The sequence below is a fragment of the Rhinatrema bivittatum genome, chromosome 2 (assembly GCF_901001135.1).
Source record: "Rhinatrema bivittatum chromosome 2, aRhiBiv1.1, whole genome shotgun sequence".
Lineage (NCBI taxonomy): Eukaryota > Metazoa > Chordata > Amphibia > Gymnophiona > Rhinatrematidae > Rhinatrema > Rhinatrema bivittatum.
Genome location: NC_042616.1, coordinates 810,805,451 through 810,829,865, shown reverse-complemented (window position 1 = coordinate 810,829,865; position 24,415 = coordinate 810,805,451). Strand labels below are relative to the sequence as shown.

Here is a 24,415-nt window from a genome sequence, read left to right as displayed (position 1 = left end):
GGGGTGGTCAGCATGTGACCATCTTCTGCTTTGATTTTAATAATTTGTTGTTGGGCTATGTACATTTTTAACCGATGTGATAAACAACTAGCCTTGTTTCCCCATCCAAACTGTTCCTGGCGCAGTTGGTTCAATTGAAAAGCCACTTTATAGCATCTCTAGCTCTCTGCAATTGTTTATAGCTAGACTTCGCTAGTGCTTGCTTATGAATCATTTCCAGAGATTTTATCTCTGCTTTTAGATTTGGGCCCTTTTCAAGAAGGCTGCCCATGCAATTAATCGCCCTCTTATTACTTAATCCTTCCCATAACAGAGAGGGACTTATTCCATCCACATCATTAAGATCTACATATTCATTTATTGCTTCTGTAACTTGTGAACAAAACAGATTATCTCCCAAAATAGTATTATTAAGAGTCCAAAAACACCCTCCCTCCTCTCTGTTTACATGTTGCACTTGCAACCATATGGGGGCGTGATCAGACCATGAAATTGGCCCGATCTCTGCTTTAAAGGCCCTAGATAATATTGATTTATTTACCAGGAAGAAATCAATCCTGGAATAGGATTGATGCGGGCTGGAAAAAAGATGTAATCACAGTCATGTGGAGACTTATGCCTCCAAATGTCAATCAAGTCCCATTTCTTCATTAACTTCTGGAGCCAGGCTCTGGCCAGGCCTGAAGCACAGCTGCTTCCCCCAGAGTTATCTACCTTAGGTAATAAGGTTAAATTGAAGTCTCCTGCCACGACTAAGTGACCCTCTGCCTCTGTTAAGAATTTGCTCAAATCAAAATAGAAAATAGCCTGGCCTACTACAGGAGCATAAACATTAACTAAGGAGTATAGCATATCCTCTAATTCAAATTTTATCATCATAAATCTGTCAGATGGGTCGCTACAGTATTTTTTAAATATGCCTTTAAAATCTTTATGAAAGAAAATTGCCACTCCCATGTTTTCCCTCCTGCTTCGTTGCAGCTGCGAAATATTGCATGGGGTACAGCGACCACTGTAATAATGATTCATATCGATTTTAATATGTGTTTCTTGTAATAGTACAATTGTTGCTCCCCCACTTAATATTTCAGATTTAAGTAATTTTCGTTTCCGGGGGATGTTTATACCTTTAGGGTCAAATTTTAAAAGGTGTGCGCGGGCGTAGATTTGTTCGCACAACCCGGCGCGAACAAATCTACGCCCGATTTTATAACATGCGTGCTGCTGTGCGCATGTTATAAAATCTGGGCTTGGCGCGCGCAAGGGGGTGCACCTTGCGGGCGCCAAGCCCGAGGGGAGCTCCAATGGCTTTCCCCGTTCCCTCCAAGGCTGCTCCAGTGTTTTGTTCGTCACATTGGAAATAAGTTACGCAGGACAGACTGGCCGAAGATGGAATCCTGTCTTCCGGCTTTGTCCAAGCAATAGTGGGCTGCGAAAGTGTGGAGAGAACTCCAGGTGGCAGCCCTGCAAATGTCAGGAAGCGGCACCGATCATAGGTGTGCTACTGAAGTCGCCATGGCCCTCACAGAGTGTGCTTTAACACGGTCTTGAAAAGGAATGCCTGCTTGCTGACAGCAAAAAGATATGCAGTCTGCCAACCAGGAGGAGAGAGTCTGCTTACCCACAGGTTGCCCTAATTTGTTGGGATGGAAAAAGATGAATAACTGAGTGCTCTTCCTGTGGGCAGCTGTACGGTCTAGATAGAATGCTAGAGCCCGTTTACAGTCAAGGGTATGCAGAGCCTGTTCCCCTGGATTGGAATGGGGCCTGGGAAAGAAGGTAGGTAACATGATGGATTGATTAATGTGAAACTCCAAAACTACCTTAGGTAAGAACTTAGGGTGAGTGCGAAGTACCGCAGGAGTTTAGTATAAGGCGGATAGGTAACTAGGGCCTGTAACTCACTAACCCTGTGAGCTGAAGTGATAGCCAAAAGGAAAATCACTTTCCATGTGAGATATTTCAGGTCACAGGAGTGAAGAGGCTCGAATGGTGGTTTCATGAGCCGACCAAGAACCAGATTAAGGTCCTAAGAAGGGGCCGGAGGACGTAAAGGTGGCTTGATATGGAGCAAGCCCTTTAAAAAGCGTGTTACGAGGGGTTGTACTGATATCGGAACATCTCCGATACCTTTATGGAAGGCGGCTACTGCACTGACATGCATTCTGATGGAAGAGGTCTTTAGACCTGATTCCAACAAATGCCAGAGATAGTCCAAAAACCTTGGGATTGGACAGGAAAAGGGATCAAGGGACTGCGAGGTGCACCAGGATGAGTACCTTTTCCATTTATAGGAATAAGATTTTCTTGTGGAAGGCTTCCATGAAGCAATCAGGACACGAGAAACCGAATCTGAAAGGTTAAGTGGTTGAAGGATTAACCTTTCAACATCCATGCCATCAGAGACAAGGCCTGTAGATTGGGAAGGCGTAGGCATCCGTCGTTTTGAGTGATCAGATGCGGGTCCATTCCCAAGGGAATGTGCCTGCGGATGGAAAGATCCTGAAGTATGGGAAACCACACTTGGCGTGGCCAGTGAGGTGCTATCAGGATCATGGTTCCCTTGTCCTGACGTAACCTCACGAGAGTCTTCGAGAGAAGAGGAAGTGGAGGGAATGCATAGAGCAGACTGTCCGAGGCTGTGTGCTTTTTCTGATCACCTCTCTTCACCTTTAATGTTTATGGTGTGAGTATTTGTTGTTTCTCTTCTTTCAGCTAAATCTTCATTTTTGGATATTACAAATTTTTTCTCTTGGGATGGTTTCTGGTTTTCTAACTTTAGGAAATCAATATATTGCAACACTTTACTTAAAGACGCCATTTGTCATGCATGAAAGCTATGTGATAATCTCCCGAAAGGACGGTTCTGAGCAAACAATGTATGTTTTACTATATGCTCCTCAGGTTCAACTGGTACAATGGCATATAAAACAAAAATGGGAGATTTTAAAACTGCATGATTTTACCCAAGGGAAGTCTTGCCTCACAAATCTGCTTCATTTTTTTGAAGGGGTTAATAAACATGTGGATAAAGGTGAACCGGTAGATGAAGTGTATTTGGATTTTCAGAAGGCGTTTGACAAAGTCCCTCATGAGAGGCTTCTACGAAAACTAAAAAGTCATGGGATAGGAGGTGATGTCCTTTCGTAGATTACAAACTGGTTAAAAGAAAACAGAGAGTAGGATTAAATGGTCAGCTTTCACAGTGGAAAAAGGTAAACAGTGCAGAGCCTCACCGGTGCTTTTCAATATATTTATAAATGATCTGGTGATGAGTGCTTGAACAGAAAACCAACAAGGAGAATGGTATCCTCCCCAGAATCCTCTACTCTTTTAGCCTATGCAACCTCAAAGTGACTTGCTGAGAATGACTGGCAGAATTCAGCTGGACACTACAGGCAGTCAAGCTGGCTCCAAGATGATACCTATTCATAGGGTCATACAAAGAAGAAACCAATGATGGGAGCTTCAGGCACTATTCTCAGGAGTTTCTATAAACACAGCCACAGATGTGTTAATTGTCTTGGCCAGCAAGATTCTAACAGAACAAAGGACTACCTAGAGAGTGATTGGTAAATGGGCCCCACCTAATGAGCCCCACCTCCTGGGAAAACTAATCAGGGCAGTTCAGGGATAATCACATCATGCGGTTGACATGACAACCTATGTAAATGATCCTTTGGGTAGTCACGCAAGTCTAGAATTTTCCACAATATTGTATGTTATCCATAAAAGAAGGATTACTTCCTGTATATGATGAGATGCTGGTGGACAGTTTGTCAGAGGCATGGCATCATCATCTCCCAGAATACTTATATTGTTCAATAAAAAATTATGTTTTCAACAAAAATCTAAGTCTTCTTGTCTCCCTGGCCATAAGCGTCATAAAAAATGGTGTGGCTCTTAACACTGGGAAGGAATATGATGAATGAGGTGATCAAATTTGCGGATGACACACAATTATGCAGAGTAGTTAAATCACAAGTGGATTGTGATAAATTGCAGGAGGACCTTGCAAGACTGGAAGATTGGGCATCCAAATGGCAGATGAAATTTAATGTGGATAAGTGCAAGGTATTGCATATAGGGAAAAATAACCCATGCTGTAGTTACACAATGTTAGGTTCCATATTAGGAGTTACCACCCAGGAAATCATTGGCTCAGTGTGCTGTTGCGATCAAAAAAGCAAACAGAATGTTAGAAATTATTAAGACTGGAATGGCAAATAAAAGGATGGACGTCATAGTGCCTCTGTATCGCTCCATGATGAGACCGCACCTTGAATACTGTGTGCAATTCTGGTCGCCGCATCTCAAAAAGATATAGTTGTACTGGAGAAAGTGCAGAGAAGGGTGACCAAAATGATAAGAGGCATGGAACAGCTGCCCTATGAGGTAAGGCTAAAGAAGTTAGGGCTGTTCAGTTTGGAGAAGAGGGGGGATATGATAGAAGTTTACAAAATCATGAAAGGACTTGAAAAAGTTCATGCAAATTGGTTATTTACTCTCTCAGACAACAGAAGGATTAGGGGGCACTCCATGAAGTTAGCAAGTAGCTCAAATCAAAGAAAATTATTTTTCGCTCAGCGCATAGTTAAGCTCTGGAATTCATTGCCAGAGGATGTGGTTATAGCAGTTAGTGTAACTGGGTTTAAAAAAGGTTTGGATAAATTCCTAGAGGAAAAATCCATAAATTGCTATTAATTAATAAGCAATAGTAGTTTGAGATTTAATGTTTGGGTACTTGCTGGGTACTTGTAACTTGGATTGGCCACTGTTGAAAACAAGATACAGGGCTTGATGGTCTCTTGGTCTGACCCAGTATGGCAATTCTTATGTTCTTATGTTGTGATCTATCAGGGCCCAACAGTAAGCCTCTGGCCTAGCAGGGTTCAACAGGAAGGCTCTGATTAATCACAGCCTGACAATAAAGCATTATTGAATTTTAAAATATGGATATTAGGGTTCTGTAATTTGATTCACACTAGACAATAAGAAGTACTGAACAGAAGACAGTGAGAGGGACAGCACCTGGGCTGCCATACTGAGGAGTCTAGCTTGAGTATAAGAACAAATATTATTACTGTTAACCAATTACAGCAGAGTAAACGGATACATAGAGAGATAAAGTGATATGCCAAAGGTCACTTAACACTCAGTGACCGAAATGGGATCACAACTCACATCCTGGGAGTTCTTCTAGCTCCCAAATCAGTGTGGTAACCGTTAGAGTAACCTTAGACCAGGGCTATCCAAACCTATCCTGGGGACGCTGCAGCCAGTTGGATTTCAGGATATCCACAATGAATAGGCATGTTATAAATTTGCTTATCATGGAGACTCAGTATATGCAAATTTATCTCATGCACTATCATTGTAGATCCCCTGAAGACTTGACTGGCTGTGGGGTCCCCAGGACAGGTTTGGGAAGTCCTGGCCTAGACCCTATCGCTAAGGTGCAGACCTTACCGCAGGTCCCCAGCGTGATCCCTTTGTGACCCAGCAGATCTCTGTCTGACAGACAGTGCAGCGTATCCAATCACAGCCATCCTTTTTCTGGACAATAATCTTGCAAACTGGGCAGTACATGGCCTCTCCCATCTGTACTAGCATCTGAGAAAGAGAAAAATATCATGAATACACTTTGCGGAAAATCTTTCCCTCAGCATTTATACATGAAGGTTGCTAAGAAACAAGAGGTCAGAGAGTAGAGAAAGAAGGGAATGCAATAGTACATTTACCAATCACTATCTTTACATACTAATACCCTGCTGGCATTCATAACTATTATACCTCCAATCAGATCAAAACACAAATTCTGCACAAGAGCCATTTCCCCATAGGGAAGCAGTGCGTGCATAGACTTCCTTCACACGGGGCCTATTTTCACCACTGACTGGGTGGCCACACCTGCTTGCTTTGTTTAAAAAGAGTGTTTGTGACTTTTTGAACTTCCTAATTCCGGTGAAGTACAGCATTAAATAGATTGTCAGATAAGGCACTATAAAAATAATGCTAATAAGATGGTTTGGATGAATATATACTATAGTTTTGATCCCTGCTGCAGAGGAGCACCTCAAAACATGGTTTCATGTTGGCATTTAATTTTTTGTTGCTTATATGGGACAGAGTTAAGTACTAATGATTTAATTGTGCTTTTAAAAGAACAAAAAATTGTAAACCATAATAGGAGCAATGAATCTAAATTTTTATGACTCTTGATATCTAAGTTCATAATATCTTCAGCTTTATATCAGCTGTTTTAATTATTTGGATTTTCCTTTGAATAGGATTTATGTTTGTAATTCTTATTAGTCCTTTCAGCTAAAACATGTGGGCGTTTTAGATTTTTGTGGTTTTAGAGTTGTTATGCACATTTATCTTACACAATTTGATATCAATTTTCTTCACATTTCATTAAGAACATAAGAAATTGCCATGCTGGGTCAGACCAAGGGTCCATCAAGCCCAGCAGCCTGTTTCCAACAGTGGCCAATCCAGGCCATAAGAACCTGGCAATTACCCAAACACTAAGAAGATCCCATGCTACTGATGCAATTAATAGCAGTGGCTATTCCCTAAGTAAACTTGATTAATAGCCGTTAATGGACTTCTCCAAGAACTTATCCAAACATTTTTTGAACCCAGCTACACTAACTGCACTAACCACATCCTCTGGCAACAAATTCCAGAGCTTTATTGGCGTTGAGTGAAAAAGAATTTTCTCCAATTAGTCTTAAATGTGCTACTTGCTAACTTCATGGAATGCCCCCTAGTCCTTCTATTATTCGAAAGTGTAAAAAACCGATTCACATCTACTCGTTCAAGACCTCTCATGATCTTAAAGACCTTTATCATATCCCCCCTCAGCCGTCTCTTCTCCAAGCTGAACAGCCCTAACCTCTTTAGCCTTTCCTCATAGGGGAGCTGTTCCATCCCCTTTAGCATTTTGGTTGCCCTTCTCTGTACCTTCTCCATCGCAACTATATCTTTTTTGAGATGCAGCGACCAGAATTATACACAGTATTCAAGGTGTGGTCTCACCATGGAGTGATATAGAAGCATTATGACATTTTCCGTTTTATTAACCATTCCCTTCCTAATAATTCCTAACTTTCAGTTTACTTTTTTGACTGCTGCAGCACACTGAGCCGACGATTTTAAAGTATTATCCACTATGATGCCTAGATCTTTTTCCTGGGTGGTAGTTCTTAATATGGAACCTAACATTATTTAACTACAGCAAGGGTCATTTTTCCCTGTATGCAACACCTTGCACTTGTCCACATTAAATTTCATCTGCCATTTGGATGCCCAATCTTCCAGTCTTGCAAGGTCCTCCTGTAATGTATCACAATCCGCTTGTGATTTAACTACTCTGAATAATTTTGTATCATCCGCAAATTTGATAATCTCACTCATCGTATTCCTTTCCAGATCATTTATATATATATATATTGAAAAGCACCGGTCCAAGTACAGATCCCTGAGGCACTCCACTGTTTACTTTTCCATTGAGAAAATTGACCATTTAATCCTACTCTCTGTTTCCTGTCTTTTAACCAGTTTGTAATCCACAAAAGGACATCGCCTCCTATCCCATGACTTTTTAGTTTTCTTAGAAGCTTCTCATGAGGGACTTTGTCAAACACCTTCTGAAAATCCAAATACAATAGATCTACCAGTTCACCTTTATCCACATGTTTATTAACCCCTTCAAAAAATTAAGCAGATTCGTTAGGCAAGACTTCCCTTGGGTAAATCCATGTTGACTGTGTTCCATTAAACCATGTCTTTCTATATGCTCTACGACTTTGATCTTGAGAATAGTTTCCACTATTTTTCCCGGCACTGAAGTCAGGCTCACTGGTCTATAGTTACCCGAATCGCCCCTGGAGCCTTTTTTAAATATTGGGGTTACATTGGCCACTCTCCAGTCTTCAGGTACAATGGATGATTTTAATGAAAGGTTACAAATTTTAACTAATAGATCAGAAATTTCATTTTTTAGTTCCTTCAGTACCCTAGGATGCATACCATCCGGTCCAGGTGATTTACTACTCTTTAGTTTGTCAATCTGGCCTACTATATCTTCCAGGTTCACAGTGATTTCGTTCGGTTTGTCCGACTCATCACCCCCTGAAAACCATCTCCGGAACTGGTATCTCCCCAACATCCTCATTAGTAAACACGGAAGCAAAGAATTCATTTAGTCTTTCTGCAATGGCCTTATCTTCCCTAAGAGCCCCTTTAACCCCTTGGTCATCTAATGGTCCAACCAACTCCCTCACAGGTTTTTTGCTTCGGATATATTTAAAAAAGATTTTATTATGAGTTTTTGCCTCTATGGCCAACTTCATTTCAAATTCCCTCTTCGCCTGTCTTATCAATGTTTTACACTTAACTTGACAATGCTTATGTTTTATCCTATTTTCTTCAGATGGATCCTTCTTCCAATTTTTGAAGGATTTTTTTTGGCTAAAATAGCCTCTTTCACCTCACCTTTTAACCATGGACGGTAATCGTTTTGCCTTCCTTCCACCTTTCTTAATGTGTGGAATACATATGGATTGCGCCTTTAGGATTGTATTTTTAAACAATGTCCATGCCTGTTGAACACTTTTAACCTTTGAAACTGCACCTTTCAGTTTTTTTCTAACTATTTTCCTCATTTTATCAAAGTTTCCCTTTTGAAACTTTAGTGTTAGAACTGCAGATTTACTTATTGTCCCCCTTCCAGTTATTAGTTTAAATTTGATCATCTTATGATCACTGTTACCTCTCTCACCAAATCCTGCGTTCCACCAAGAATTAAATCTAAAATAGCTCCCTCTCTTGTTGGTTCCTGAACCAACTGCTCCATGAAGTAGTCATTTATTACATCCAGTAACTTTGTCTTTCCCTGTACGTACCAGGATCAGTCCAGGACACCTGGGTTGTGACTCCGCACCAGTAGATGGAGACAGACTAAAACTTGTGGGCGGAGCCATATATGCCCCTGTGCCAGTCACAGCCCCTCAGTCTTACTCTGTCTCCAGTAGATGGTGCAGGTCCAGTCACAGCCCTGCCTGACCTGATTCTGGTATTCCGTCGGGGTCGGTTCTTTGTCTTGGTTTTAGGCCAGTTTGGGCTATAGTTGTTTTTATTTGGGAATTGTTGAATTTTGACTTTTTGCATTTTAAATTGTCACTGACGTCCCGTCCGCCCTGCCTCCCAGGGGGGTTGTGAGGTCCTGAGGGGACTACCCCCCCTGGTTGAGGCCGCTGCTAGGGTCGAGGACCCGGCTTTACCAGTAGCAGCGTCAGGGGTGACACCGGGGAGCCCGGTTCACTCACCCCTGCTGGATTAGGGCTCCAGGACTGTGGTCAGTGACAGGGTTTTGTAAAAAAAAAAAAAAAAAAAATGAAGGAAATCAGTTGTTGCTTGTTTTCCGGCTCTTCGTTCCTTCGCGTCGCCGCTCCGGGGGGGGCGCCGCTGGCAGGGGGGAGGTCGGTTCGTTATTTGTGAATCGCGTTGCTCGCTGTTTCCCCGCGGTTGCGTCGGCATGTCTCGTGGCTCGTCCTGTCGGGCCTGCGGCTCGGGTCGTTGGCTCCCCGGGGCTTCTCAGGTCCTGTAGGGACCATCCCCGCTGGTGGAGCACTGGCTGGGCTAGGGGTCGAGCCCGGCTCACTCACCCCGGCCGAAACGCTGGACCGCTGCGAGGGACAGTTCCCGGTAATTTAATTTAAAAAAAAAAGGGGAAGATAGCCGGAGCGGTTTTCGTTTTGGCGCAAGCGCCAGGGTTTCTTTTTCCTCTCGCGCGGTTGATTCGGCGTTTTTTGTTTCTCTCTCCCCCCCCCCCCTCCTCCCCTTCTCCCGCCGCATAGGTCGGCCTGATCGACTTGCGGCTCCAGCGCCGCGCGCCTCCCTCGCCCTCAGCTGTCCTCGGGCTGCGACACGGGAGGGGGGGGGGGCACGGGATCGGCGACCTGGCTTCGGGGGGGGGTGCTGGTTCAGCGGCAGCCTCTCGCTGTTGTGAGGGGACCGTCCGGCGGTCTTTCCCAAGCCGTTGCCGTCTGCTGCGGGACAAGAAAGTAAAAAATAAATAAATAAATAAATAAATAATTTCTGCGCCGCCCGCTCGCGCGCCATTCGCGGGAAAGTCGGCCATTTTGGTGCCGGCGCCAAGCGCGACACCGAGCGCAGCAGGCTCCGGGGATTCCCCTCATTCTCCCCCCCCCCCCCCCCCCAACGTCCGGCTCCGCCGTCGGTTCGCCGTCGGGGGCAGTGGGGGGACGGCTGGGGGAGAAACGACGAAACCTGAAGGATCTGTGCCCGGGGTTTTTCTTTTGGCCAGGCATGGGGCCTGCAAGGCCCGCACAGCCCACAGGCGCCCGGATGGCTAGGCGGGGGGGCCTGCGAGGCTGATCCCGCTGCTCTAGACACGTCCTCGGCCGCGGACCGCAGTGGGGCGATTCCTAGCCAAACGTCCGTTCCGGGCCGTACCGCCTAGAGTGGGCACGGACCCTGCCTCTGAGTCTTCGGATCCGGACATTTCCAAGGGGCCCCCCCCCCTCCTCCGAGGGGGGCTGAGGGAGAGGTCTACGTCTGAATCGTCAGGTCCGGAGATTTCCAAGGCGCCCTTCCCGCCTCCGAGGGGGGCTGTGGGACATGGCGTGCCACTGCAGGGGGCGGCGAGGCAGTAACAGGCTTCGGAAGGGGATGGCTCGAGATTGAAGGAGCTGGCCCCTGATTCCCGCCAGCCTGGAGGAGTTGGGAATCGCCCCGCCGCCTGAGGGCTCTCGGCTGGGCTCCATTCCTCTTCGCCTCTCTGTGACAGCTCTGCTCTATTAAGTGTGGGATTCTCCGGCTTTGAGCCTGAAGGTCGCGAAGACTATGGGTACGCTCTCTCACTTGCTGGAGGACGACTGATTTCCCTGGGGGACAACAGGGTTTTCAGGCTGCCCGAGGGCAGATCCAGGACGCGGTCTTCGTTTTCGGCCAAGTCCCGCTGTTGTGGTTCCAGGAAGTCGCGCCCTCATAGGTCGTCCGGTCAGTCGTATTGGTCTTCCTCCTGCGGCAGCAGTCTTTTCGGGGGAAGCGAGGGAGCCCCGGCGTCGCCGGGACCAAAGCTTCGCCATGAAAGGTGGTCGGCCCCTCTCTCGCCGCAGCCCCAGCGCGCCGTCCCCACAGCCAGGGCGCGGTTGCTGTCAGTTTTCAGAGATGGGCCGGCGTACCGTCAGACCAGTGGGTCCTCCATGTGCACAGACGCGGCTACCTCATCCGTCCCGGTCAACCTCGGCGGGGACCGTTTCTCCGTTTCCGTCATCGTCCCAAAGACAGCCGGCACGTCCAGATCTCTTCTGGATCTCAAAGGGGTAAACCGATGCCTTCGCGTTCCTCACTGGAGGCGGTTCGGTCGGTCATTGCCGTGGTCCGGCAATGTCCTGATGTTACATTTACCCAGTCCATATTGGGGTAATTGAAATCTCCCATTATTATTGCACTGCTAAATTGGTTAGCTTCCCTGATTTCTCTTAGCATTTCATCTTCTGTCTGACCATTTTGTCCAGTGGACGGTAGTATACTCCTATCACTATACTCTTACCCAACACACATGGGATTTCTACCCATATAGATTCTATTTATTTATTTATTTAGCATTTTTTTATATACCGAGGTAGAGCAGAGTAGCCTTCACTCCGGTTTACAAATTATAACAACATGTTACATAAAACTATTGAAGACATTGAAGAAAAACAACAATTAACAATCTGAGAACTGTCATGTCAAACATATGAACAAGGCAAGATATCCCAAAGGATAAGCACATTGAGTATAAACTAGATAAGATGTACCAAAGGATAGGTACATTAAATAGACTGAGTTCAAGTATAATGATAAAATAGTCTTAGATATCTGTAGGAAACAGGATGATTAGACAGAGGGGGGAATAAATGACAAAATATGGGAAGCTGTGGGATTAAGTTTTGAGATTGTTGTGCAGGCTGTCAGTATAGTCTCTTGTATGATCTTTATCCTGTTGGACTCTATACCCTCCCGGACATAAAGTGCCACACTCCCACCAAGTTGATCCTCCCTATCATTGCGATATAATTTGTACCCTGATATAGCACTGTCCCATTGGTTATCCTCCTTCCACCAAGTCTCTGTGATGCCAATTATGTCAATCTCATCATTTGATGCTATACACTCTAACTCTCCCATCTTACTTCTTAAACGTCTGGCATTGGCATACAGACATTTCAAAGTGTGGTTTTTGTTTGTTTTAACAACCTGCTTTTCAGTTGTTAGGGATAATTCGGAAATCATTAGCTTTGGTGATATTTTTACATATAGGTACATGGACTGTGGTTGATTTTAATGGAACTGTTGGGATGCCCTAACTCTCCTTCAAGGATACATTTCTCTGCTGAGTGACTGTCAGCTTTCCCCCTTGTTCTAGTTTAAAAGCTGCTCTATCTCCTTTTTGAAAGTTAGTGTTTCTTTTCAGATAACACTTCATTCTCTTTCTCAAGAACGTCTTTGGTATTCAAGTATCACAAAAGATATTGAAGGTTATATGGGTAGTACCGGATATAGCATGGATATGGATGAGAACATTTGGCTGGCTGCTGCAGGTTTTGTCCTCAGTGGTTTGCCTTTAGCCAAATCAAGGCTCAAAAGCTCATTTTCTGACATGAGCCACAGCTACAGATTGTTCAAGTTTTAGCGCAATGTTTGCCTCACCAGCATTAGACTATGCACTGTCCATGGCAACATGCCTAAGAAAAGGACTAAGGATGTTCTTCTTAGACTCTGAAGTCTGGATGAATTCTCTTACCTTCAGCATATCATTGGTTTGCCGGGCAGCAGCATCATTCTGAGCTCGCAAGCGCAAGTCGTCCTGATACTGACGGCAGTTCATCCCCTCATGGATTGCCTGTAAGAAATGGGATAGTCACTAAGGGGGGTCAATTCACCCATTCTGAGGCTGAAGCAAATAGTTATTTGCGCAGGCTGGTGCACAGAAACATTTTCTATTCAAAGCTGGAGTAGGAGCTGTGCTGGAGGCCAAATGAGGCAAAAATGAGCAAATAATTAGTTTAGTCCCACCTTATTCCTAGCTACAGACTGCAATAGCTGTCTCATTTCACTCTGCACGAGTCCCATTAGCCCTTTTCAAATATGCGAAATTGCTTGGTTGACAACAGACCACCTCATATAAAAAGGTAGAGCAATCATAGTGAGCATGCTCAGGCCATGATGTCAGCGCAATCTAAAGACAAGAAGCCAAAACTGTCTGCCGAACCTTAATTGTCACATCGCCTCATTTGTATACTCTCTGAAATACTTATTCACCCTAGCTCCAAAGTAATCAAAGGGAAAAACCCCAGCACACTCATACACACACAAAAGCATGTTATTACAGTCAGAAAACAGACACTGGTTAGTTTCTGGTTTTGATGTGTACATTCTTACTGGTTATTCAATCCTGAACCAGCTTCATTATGAGGACTATCCAATGTAACTATTGTGGAGCCATTATTCTGAGGGAAATCATCTGGAAAGTTAGGGCTTGCCCCATTTGTTCAGAACTCTCTTCCTTGAAAAAGGGGCTGGCTGAGGTTAAAGCTGAATTAGCTGCAATAAAGTTTCACCCACTTTACATTATTCACGAATTAATTCCCCATTACCACAGAAAAACCAAAAGTCAAGGAAAAATGGATTTACAGTGGGCTCAGGTAGGATAAGACCTGTGACCCACAGACACCCGTTATTGACAGCTGTGCAGCCCACAAACCTACCCCCCCCCCCCCCACTCACACAGGGCATTAAGGAACTCAAAAAACAACAGGATTACAGTGGGCTCTGGTAGAATTAGATCTGTGATGCGGAGACACACGCTGTATCAAGTGACACAAGTACAAAATGCCTTCTCTGTATTAAATACCGAAGACGTTCTTGAGAAAGAGATTGAAGTGTTATCTGAAAAGAAACACTAACTTTCAAAAAGGAGATAGAGCAGCTTTTAAACTAGAACAAAGGGGAAAGCCGACAGTCACTCAGCAGTGCATGGATCAGAGAAATGTATCCTTGAAGGATACTAATGAAACAGGAGAGTTAGGGCATCCCAACAGAGAGGTTCCATTAAAAGCAAACATAGTCCATGTGCCTATATGTAAAAAATCACCGAAGCTAATTATTTCCAAATTATCCCCAACAACTGAAAAGCAGGTTGTTAATACAAACAAAAAACACACTTTCAATTGTCTGTATGCCAATGCCATAAGTCTAAGAAGTAAGATGGGAGAGTTAGAGTGTATAGCAGCAAATAATGAGATTGACATAATTGGCATTACAGAGACTTGGTGGAAGGAGGATAACTAATGCGACAGTGTTATATCAGGGTACAAATTATATCGCAATGATAGGGAGGATCAAATTGGTGGGGGTGTGGTACTTTATGTCCGGGAGGGTATAGAGTCCAACAGGATAAAGATCATACAAGAGACTAAATGCTCAGTAGATTCTATATGGGTAGAAATCCCATGTCTGTTGGGTAAGAGTATAGTGATAGGAGTATACTACCGTCCACCTGGACAAAATGGTCAGATGTTGAGATGCTAAGAGAAATCAGGGAAGCTAACCAATTTAGCAGTGCAATAATAATGGGAGATTTCAATTACCAAAACAAGAAGAAGCAAAACCTTGCACGTAAGCAAGTCACACAACACACTGGTGCAGGATAAGTGTTCAACCACCATTAAATTCTTTGGTGTATTTTTTATTAAAGTGTCAAATATCAAGCATAAGAATATTCATACAGGCAACTCCATGAATTCAGAAAACGGAATTTTAAACCAGTCCCCCGACACGGTCCCGTGTTTCGCCAGGCTGCGTCGGGGGGGACCATCGGTATATTCAAAATCTAGAGTGTAAAAACAAATAAAAATAGTATCAAAAACTATGGTGAAATAGGCTACAATAGTGACAACCATATAACAGCTTTACATACCTCTAAAGTACTATCCGGAGCGCGCAGGCTCTCACAGATGTTAGCCATTTAAACGTGGAAAAAAGGCGCGAACGTGGCAGCTCTCGCGAGAGCTGTCAAAATTCAGTGAACACATTCAGTTTAATTTTTGTATTGATCCCCGTACGATAGCATTTCTGGACATTACCATCACAGCAAGGGCAGATGGGTTTGAAACTACTTTATACCGTAAAGAGACTGATCGGAACACCCTGTTACAGTACCAGAGCTGCCATCCCCAGGCTTTACGTGATAATATCCCTTCTGGGCAGTTTTTACGTTTATGCCGCCTTTGTTCCACCCGCTTAGAATTTCTAGCGCAGGCACGTGTGATGACTGATCGCTTTTTGGAGCGGGGCTACCCTCAGAGAGTAGTCAAAAAAGCGTTTAAAAGGGCTCTATACTCTAATAGAGATTGGCTGTTTTTGCAGGCCACACGCACAGTTGATGAGACTAATAATTGCATTTTATCTTTTTCTATCAAGGGGAGAGCCATTGCTACGATGATTAGGCGACACTGGTCAGCATTAGCCCTCACTGACCTCTTAGATAGCTCGTTACGTTTTACTTTCAGGCGTGGTACAAATTTGAGGGACCGTCTGGTTCACACAGCCCCCTTTGATGGTATATTAGACAGTTTTGGCACACATGGTTCGTGTGGCCACTGCACTATGTGCAGCCACACGACTCCCACTTCTGAGTTTGTACATCCCAGTACGGGGCGTGTCTTTAAATTACGTTCCACGTCAGACTGTCTCACCAAAGGGGTCATATACATTATACAATGCCCATGCCCTCTACTCTATGTGGGCAAAACTACACGCATGCTCAAGACTCGTATGATCGAACATTGTTCGAATATCCGCCTTCACAGAGTGGATGAGCCTTTGGTTTCACACTGGACTGATTGTGGCCACACAGTCTCAGATCTCTCCTTCACAGTTATCGAGGTGGTACGTCGCCCCCTTCGGGGTGGTGACTTCCCCTCGATTCTTGGTCGGAGAGAACAAAGGTGGATCTTTACGCTTAAGACTGTGGTCCCCCAGGGCCTTAACAAGGAAATCGAGTGGCACCTGTTTTATTGGGGATGTATCCATCGAGACCCGCTGAATTTTGACAGCTCTCGCGAGAGCTGCCACGTTCGCGCCTTTTTTCCACGTTTAAATGGCTAACATCTGTGAGAGCCTGCGCGCTCCGGATAGTACTTTAGAGGTATGTAAAGCTGTTATATGGTTGTCACTATTGTAGCCTATTTCACCATAGTTTTTGATACTATTTTTATTTGTTTTTACACTCTAGATTTTGAATATACCGATGGTCCCCCCCGACGCAGCCTGGCGAAACACGGGACCGTGTCGGGGGACTGGTTTAAAATTCCGTTTTCTGAATTCATGGAGTTGCCTGTATGAATATTCTTATGCTTGATATTTGACACTTTAATAAAAAATACACCAAAGAATTTAATGGTGGTTGAACACTTATCCTGCACCAGATTTCAATTACCCCAATACGGACTGGGTAAATGTAACATCAGGACTTGCTAAAGACATTAAGTTCCTGGATGTAATAAATGACTGCTTCATGGAGCAATTGGTTCAGGAACCAATAAGAGAGGGAGCTATTTCAGATTTAATTCTTAGTGGAACGCAGGATTTGGTGAGAGAGGTAACGGTGGTGGGGCCACTTGGCAATAGTTATCATAACATGATCAAATTTAAACCAATAACTGGAATGGGGACAATAAGTAAATCTGCAGCTCTAACACTAAACTTTCAAAAGGGAAACTTTGATAAAATGAGGAAACTAGTTAGAAAAAAACTGAAAGGTGCAGCTGCAAAGGTTAAAAGTGTTCAATAGGCATGGACATTGTTTAAAAATACAATCGTAGAGGCGCAGTCCATATGTATTCCACACATTAAGGTGGAAGGAAGGCAAAACTATTACCGTCATGGTTAAAAGGTGAGGTGAAAGAGGCTATTTTAGCCAAAAAAACATCCTTCAAAAATTGGAAGAAGGATCCATCTGAAAAAAATAGGATAAAACATAAGCATTATCAAGTTAAGTGTAAAACATTGATAAGACAGGCAAAGAGAGAATTTGAAATGAAATTGGCCATAGAGGCAAAAACTCATAATAAAAAACTTTGTAAAATATATCCGAAGCAAGAAACCTGTGAGGGAGTCGGTTGGACCATTAGATGACCAAGAAGTTAAAGGGGCTCTTAGGGAAGATAAGGCCATTGCAGAAAGACTAAATGAATTCTTTGCTTCCGTGTTTATTAATGAGGATGTTGGGGAGATACCAGTTCCGGAGATTGTTTTCAGGGGTGATGAGTCAGACGAACTGAACAAAATCACTGTGAACCTGGAAGATGTAGTAGGCCAGATTGACAACTATAGAGTAGTAAATCACCTGGACCGGATGGAAGCATCCTAGGGTACTGAAGGAAGTAAAAAATGAAATTTCTGATCTATTAATTAAAATTTGTAATGTATCATTAAAATCATCCATTGTACCTGAAGACTGGAGGGTGGCCAATGTAACCCCAATACTTAAAAAAGGCTCTAGGGGCGATCCGGGTAACTATAGACCAGTGAAGCTGACTTCCTTGCCGGGAAAAATAGTGCAAACTATTCTCAAGATGAAAATCGTAGAGCATATAGAAAGACATGGTTTAATGGAACACAGTCAACATGGATTTACCCAAGGGAAGTCTTGCCTAACAAATCTGCTTCATTTTTTGAAGGGGTTAATAAACATGTGGATAAAGGTGAACTGGCAGATATAGTGTATTTGGATTTTCAGAAGGCATTTGAAAAGTCCCTCATGAGAGGCTTCTAAGAAAACTAAAAAGTCATGGGATAGGAGGCGATGTCCTTTCGTGGATTACAAACTGGTTAAAAGACAGGAAACAGAGAGTAGGATTAAATGGTCAATTTTCTCAGTGGAAAAGGGTAAACAGTGGAGTGCCTCAGGGATCTGTACTTGGACCGATGCTTTTCAATATATTTATAAATGATCTGGAAAGGAATACGACGAGTGAGGTTATCAAATTTGTGGTTGAAACAAATTATTCAGAGTAGTTAAATCACAAGCAGACTGTGATGAATTACAGGAGGACCTTGCAAGACTGGAAGATTGGGCATCCAAATGGCAGATGAAATTTAATCTGGACAAGTGCAAGGTGTTGCATATAGGGAAAAATAACCCTTGCTGTAGTTACACAATGTTAGGTTCCATATTAGGAACTACCACCCAGGAAAAAGATCTAGGCATCATAGTGGATAATACTTTAAAATCATCGGCTCAGTATGCTGCAGCAGTCAAAAAAGAAAACAGAACGTTAGGAATTATTAGGAAGGGAATGGTTAATAAAATGGAAAAAGCAAAATTGCTTACCTTGTAATAGGTGTTATCCCAGGACATCAGGATGTAGTCCTCACATATGGGTGATGTCACTGACGGAGCCCTATTGCGGAAAAACTTTCTGTCAAAGTTTCTAGAAACTTTTGACTGGCACTCTGAGCCCACTGAGCATGCCCAGCATGCCATGATATTCTCTGCCACAGGGGTCTCTCTTCAGTCTCGTATGTAGCAATAAGCTTTAGCAAAAATAAAATAATAAAAGGTAACATACCCAACTCTGCGGGGTGGCGGGTGGGTTCTGTGAGGACTACATCCTGCTGTCCTGGGATAACACCTATTACAAGGTAAGCAATTTTGCTTTATCCCAGGACAAGCAGGATGCTAGTCCTTACATATGGGTGATTAGCAAGCTAGAGGCTGAGTCATTTTGAAGTGAAGCAACAGTGAAGTATTGTTGTTGAAAATGAGTTAGCCGAAGATCACAGCAGGTTGGATGTAGTAGGAGTTGGGATTAAACTGGAATCAAGTTCTTTAAGACAGATTGTCCATAGGCTGAATCTTGTCGTCCCTATTTGTCCAAACAGGAATGAGCTGCAAAGGTGTGAAGAGAACTCCATGTTGCTGCTTTATATATGTCAAGGATTGGCACTGAACGATAGTGTGCTACTGAGGTTGACATTGCTCTTACTGAATGTGCCTTTACTCGCCCTTGGAGAGGAAGGCCTGCTTTTTCAAGCAAAACTGTATGCAATCTGCTAACCAGTTGGATAGAATATGTTTACCCACTGCCTTACCCGGTTTGTTTGGATCATAAGATACAAAGAGTTGAGTGGATTTCCTGTGGACTGTGGTGCGGTCTAAGTAAAATGCTAGTGCACGCTTACAGTCCAAGGTATGTAAGGCCCGTTCTCCTTGGTGAGAATGCGGCCTTGGAAAGAACGTGGGTAAACTATGGATTGGTTCAAGTGGAATTCCGTAACTACTTTGGGAAGGAATTTTGGATGTGTACGGAGAACCACTCTGTAATGTAGGAATTTTGTGTAGGGCGAGTACATGACAAGTGCTTGTAACTCACTAACCCTTCTAGCTGATGTAATGGCTATGAGGAAGATAGTCTTCCATGTGAGAAATTTAACATCACAGGAATTCATGGGTTCGAAAGGAGAATGCATGAGTTTTGTTAAGACCAGATTCAGGTCCCATTCTGTGACTGGCGGCCGAATTGGTGGTTTAAGTTGAGTTAAACCTCTCATAAACCAACTGACAAGAGGTTGTATGGATATTGGTGCATCTCCCATCTTGTTATGGTAAGCTGAGATTGCACTTAAGTGTACTCTTACAGATGAAGTCTGGAGACCAGAGTCTGAAAGATGGTATAAGTAGTCTAGCAGAGAAGTAGTGGGGCAGGTGAAAGGATCAATATTCTTTTACCTGCACCACAAAGTAAATCTTTTCCATTTGGAAGAATAGTTCTTTCGTGTGGAAGGTTTACGTGAAGCTATAAGCACTTGAGAGACACTGGATGAACGACTGAGTGGTTGTAAGATCAAGCTTTCAACATCCATGCTGTCAGGGAAAGGGATTGAAGGTTGGGATGGCGCAACCAACCCTGATCCTGAGTTATGAGAGTGGGAGCTACTCCCAGGCGAATTGGATCCCTGATCGAGAGGTCTAGAAGTGAGGGAAACCATACTTATCGAGGCCAATACGGGGCTATGAGTATCATGGACCCCATGTCCTGTTGTAGCTTCACAAGAGTTTTGGTTATGAGTGGTATTGGAGGATATGCATATAGAAGGCCTGAGTTCCAAGGGCGAGCAAATGCGTCCTTGGCTGGCTGGTTTTTCTGTTTGTGTAGGGAACAGAATTTGTCCACTTTGTGATTCAGATGTGACGCAAAGAGGTCTATTGTTGGTTGTCCCCAACATTGAAATATCTTGGTCACTACTGAGAGACCCTGGGACCACGTGTGTGGTTGGAACTGACGACGGAGTCGATCCGCCACTACATTGTGAATGCCTGCCAGATAAGTGGCCCGGAGGAACATTGAGTGGTTCAGGGCCCAGCCCCAAATCTGTGCAGCTTCTTGACAAAGGAGATACGAGCCCGTACCTCCCTGTTTGTTGATGTACCACATGGCAGCTGTGTTGTCCGTTTGGATGAGAACAGTCTTGTGTGAAAGGCAGTCCTTGAACACATGCAGAGCATAACGTATAGCTCGAAGTTCCAGAAAATTGATTTGAAATGTTGCTTCGAGTTTTGTCCAAGTACCTTGGGTTTGGAGAGTGTCTATGTGAGCTCCCCAACCCAAGGTGGATGCATCTGTAGTTAACGTTATCTGTGGGACTGGTTGTTGGAAGGGGAGGCCCTTGCGCAAATTGTCCTTGTTCACCCACCAAAGTAGAGAGGAACGTAGCTGGTGGGTTACTTGAATTGGAGAGTGCAGTGGTTGAATGGCTTGGATCCATTGTGATCTTAAAGTCCATTGGGTTACTCTCATGGCGAGCCTTGCCATAGGAGTGACATGAACTGTGGAGGCCATGTGGCCTAATAAGGTTAGAAACTGATGAGCTGTTGCTTGTTTCTTTGAGTGAATCGAGTTTGCCAACAGGGACAGTGTTTCTGCTCGATCCTCGGGTAGAAAGGCCTTTGAAAGGATGGTGTTCAATTCTGCTCCTATGAATTGAAGCAGGTGAGATGGAGTAAGATGGGACTTTTGATAATTGATGAGAAAGCCCATGGAGTGAAGTACAGTAATTGTTCGACTGAGAGAAGTCAGAGCTCCTTGTTGAGATTGACTTCCGATGAACCAATCGCTAGGTAGGGAAAAACATGGACGCTTTCCTTGTGCAAGTGTGCTGCTATTACTGCTAGACATTTGGTAAATACTCTGGGAGCAGAGGCAAGTCCGAATGGCAGTACTCTGTATTGGAAATGTTGATGACCCACCATGAAGTGCAGATATTGCGATGAGGGAATATTGGAATGCGAGCGTAAGCATCTTGAAGATCCAGAAAACAAAGCCAATCTCCTGTTTGAAGAAGTGGAAGCATGGTGCCTAGCGAAACCATACTGAACTTTTCTTTCTTTAGAAATTTGTTGAGATTTCTGAGGTCTAGGATGGGTCGTAGGCCTCCGGTTTTCTTTGGAATGAGGAAATACCGGGAATAGAATCCTCTGCCCTGCTGAGTCTGGGGCACTGGCTCTACAGCCCTGGCTTTCAGAAGGGTGGATAATTCTACTTGCAACTGGAGCATGTGATTTTCGCTGAGAGAAAGAGGTCTCGGAGGAGAATCTGTTGGAATTGAGAGGAAATTGAGTTGGTAACCTTCAGATACTATTGCAAGTACCCATTGGTCCGTTGTTATTGGAATCCAATTGTTGTAAAACCAAGATACTCGGACTCCTACCGGAAGTTGTGGCTGAGGGTTGGAGAGGTAGCTGTCTGTGGCGTAGGTTGAGGCCTAGCTGCCCTAGGTTGTCTGGGTTGAGGCCTTTGCTGTGTTCTAGAAGGCCTGGTCCTAGATGTAGGAGGATAGTACCTCCTTTGTCTGTAAAAAGGTCTTCTAGTTTCTTTCCGTTGAGGCCTACGCCCAGAGTTCATAGGGGGATCCTGTGGAATCGAGGAAAGCTGTCTCAGGGTTTCAGTATGTTCTTTTAATTGAGCAACTGCATCCTGAACTTTGGATCCAAAAAGATTATCTCCCAGGCATGGCAGATCTACTAATTTATCTTGGACTTCAGGCCTGAGGTCCGAGACTTTAAGTCATGCCCATCTCCTGGCACTGATTCCCAATGCAGCCACCCTGGAAGCTGTCTCAAATCCCTCATAGGCCGCACGGACCTCATGTTTGCCTGCCTCCAGTCCCTTATGGATGATGGCTTGGGCTGCCTCTTGAAATTGAGATGGAAGAGATGGAATAAACTCTTGCATTTGTTTCTACAAATCTCTTTGATATTGGGTCATGTAAAGTTGGTATGAACAGATTCTCGAATTTAACATGGCCCCTTGGTAGACTTTCCGGCCCAGGGAATCCAAAAACCTGTGATCTTTACCTGGGGGATTTGAGGAATGTGGCCTAATTCTTTTGGATTTTTTCTGTGCAGACTCCACCACTACTGATTGGTGAGGGAGCTGCGACTTTTGATAGAATATGTACTGTCCATTCGTTTGTTGACAGCTGGCACTGAGCAGGGATGTTTCCAAATACGATGTTGCAAATCTAGGAGAACATCATGCACTGGTATAGCTACCACTTGTTTTGGAGGGTCTACAAATTGAAGTACCTCCAGGGTTTGCTGTCTGGTATCCTGCTCTGTGACTAATTTGAATGGAATGGTGTCAGCCATTTCCTGGACAAAAGTTGTGAAAGAAAAATCTTCTGGAGGAGATTTCTTCCATGGATCTGGTGGAGATAGATCAGACAAAATCTTCAGATGAAGTATCTGATTGTGTGCCACTCCAAGTATCATATTCTTGGACTTGTGGAGAAGTTGTTGAAGTTTTATGTGGTGGAGGAATTCCTGAAGGTCCTGGTAATGGATCTTCAATAGGTAACTCCTCAATATGCTCTTCCTGTGGATTAGAGGGAAGAGAATCAAGCAGATCTTGATATTTTTTCATTAAGATCTGATGTAGTGCTGACTCTGGTTATCCTGGATCCCCAGGAGGGAGTGGCACCATTGGCGACGGCTTCTGGACCGAAGACGGAGCTGTTGTCTTCGGTGGCCGCTTTGAAGTCACTGCAGTTGTTATGGATTTAGTTCCCGGCATCGGAGCAATCGTGAACATCGGCATCGGTGCCGGCATCGACAGGGTCATCGGTATCCGTATAGTGACCGGTGTTAGCGAGGTCACCGACGTTGTCATCGATATCGGCATCGGTTTAAGAACCGGCATCGGTGATGACACCGGCATCGGCAGAATCGCCGGCATCGGCGCGGTCGCTGGAATCTGTTTTTTTGGGCCTGGATCACCGCTTGTCTTATAAAAATCGACAATTCCTGCGATACAGCTGGGGTAGCTGGAGTAGTTGTATGCGGTGGCGGTGTAGGAGTTGATAATACCTCCACCGATGTCTGTGCAGGTTCGATCGATGGTGTAGGCCCTGATAGTGGTAGCGGAGTTTCCTTATCCTTTGGGCGTTTTGCGGTCGGTTCTCCCAGGGAGGGGGTTAACGCTGACTTCGGTGTGTGTCGACGTTGGTGCCTATGTTTAGGCCTAAGCTCAACTACTGACCTTATCGATGTCGACGGCGATACTTGATCTCCCGATCCCTCCAGATGACGTTTTTTCAGCAAAACGTTTTTGGAAACTCCTGCTGGGGACGATTTCGTCAACGTCGAAGAAGGAAGAAGTTGAAGGTGAAATAGGTGTTCCATTTTCTCCTGTCTAAGTTTTCTTCCTTTGGGAGTCATCTCTGCACATTGAGGGCAGGATGAGACATTGTGTTTGTCCCCTAAACAGAGAACATACTTAAGGTGTGGGTCTGTTATGGACATAGTCCGATTACAAATCAGGCATTTTTTTTAAAACCTGAAGCCATCTTTTCACCAACAGCTGTCGATGAAAAGAGGGAGAAAACAATTCTGAGAGAGTTTTTACTTGACGTAAAAACGAGACTAATTTCTCACTGTCCCGTGGAAATGAGAGAGAGATCCCTTGTGGGAGAAAAATATTTTGAAATCTGTGAGGAAACTCACAGGACTCCTATCTCCGCGATGCTTACAGCAGTGCGGAAAAACGAAGACTGAAGAGAGACCCTGTGGCAGAGAATATCAAGGCATGCTGGGCATGCTCAGTGGGCTCAGAGTGGCAGTCAAAAGTTTCTAGAAACTTTGACAAAGTTTTCCCGCAATAGGGCTCTGTCAGTGACGTCACCCATATGTGAGGACTAGCATCCTGCTTGTCCTGGGATAATAAGGTTTAGCTATTTTGTTGTATATTTCGATTTTTATATATAAGTATTATTGTGTAGTTATTGTTGTACATCGCCCACGGTGCCTAAGTGACTGGGTGAGAAATTACATTTT

At 44.2% G+C, this 24,415-nt stretch overlaps 1 protein-coding gene across 2 annotated transcripts in view; it reads right to left on the bottom strand.

The window, feature by feature from the left end:
- The window catches only part of LOC115085797 (ranBP-type and C3HC4-type zinc finger-containing protein 1-like), a 288,361-nt gene that overhangs the window by 4,665 nt on the left and 259,281 nt on the right, over positions 1-24,415 (bottom strand). For both annotated transcript variants that reach the window (XM_029592220.1, XM_029592219.1), the window contains 2 exons: positions 12,824-12,922; positions 5,470-5,613 (listed from right to left, as the gene is read on the bottom strand). In XM_029592220.1, the coding sequence (XP_029448080.1) occupies positions 5,470-5,613; positions 12,824-12,922 (243 nt within the window). The remainder of the gene's footprint in view (positions 1-5,469; positions 5,614-12,823; positions 12,923-24,415) is intronic.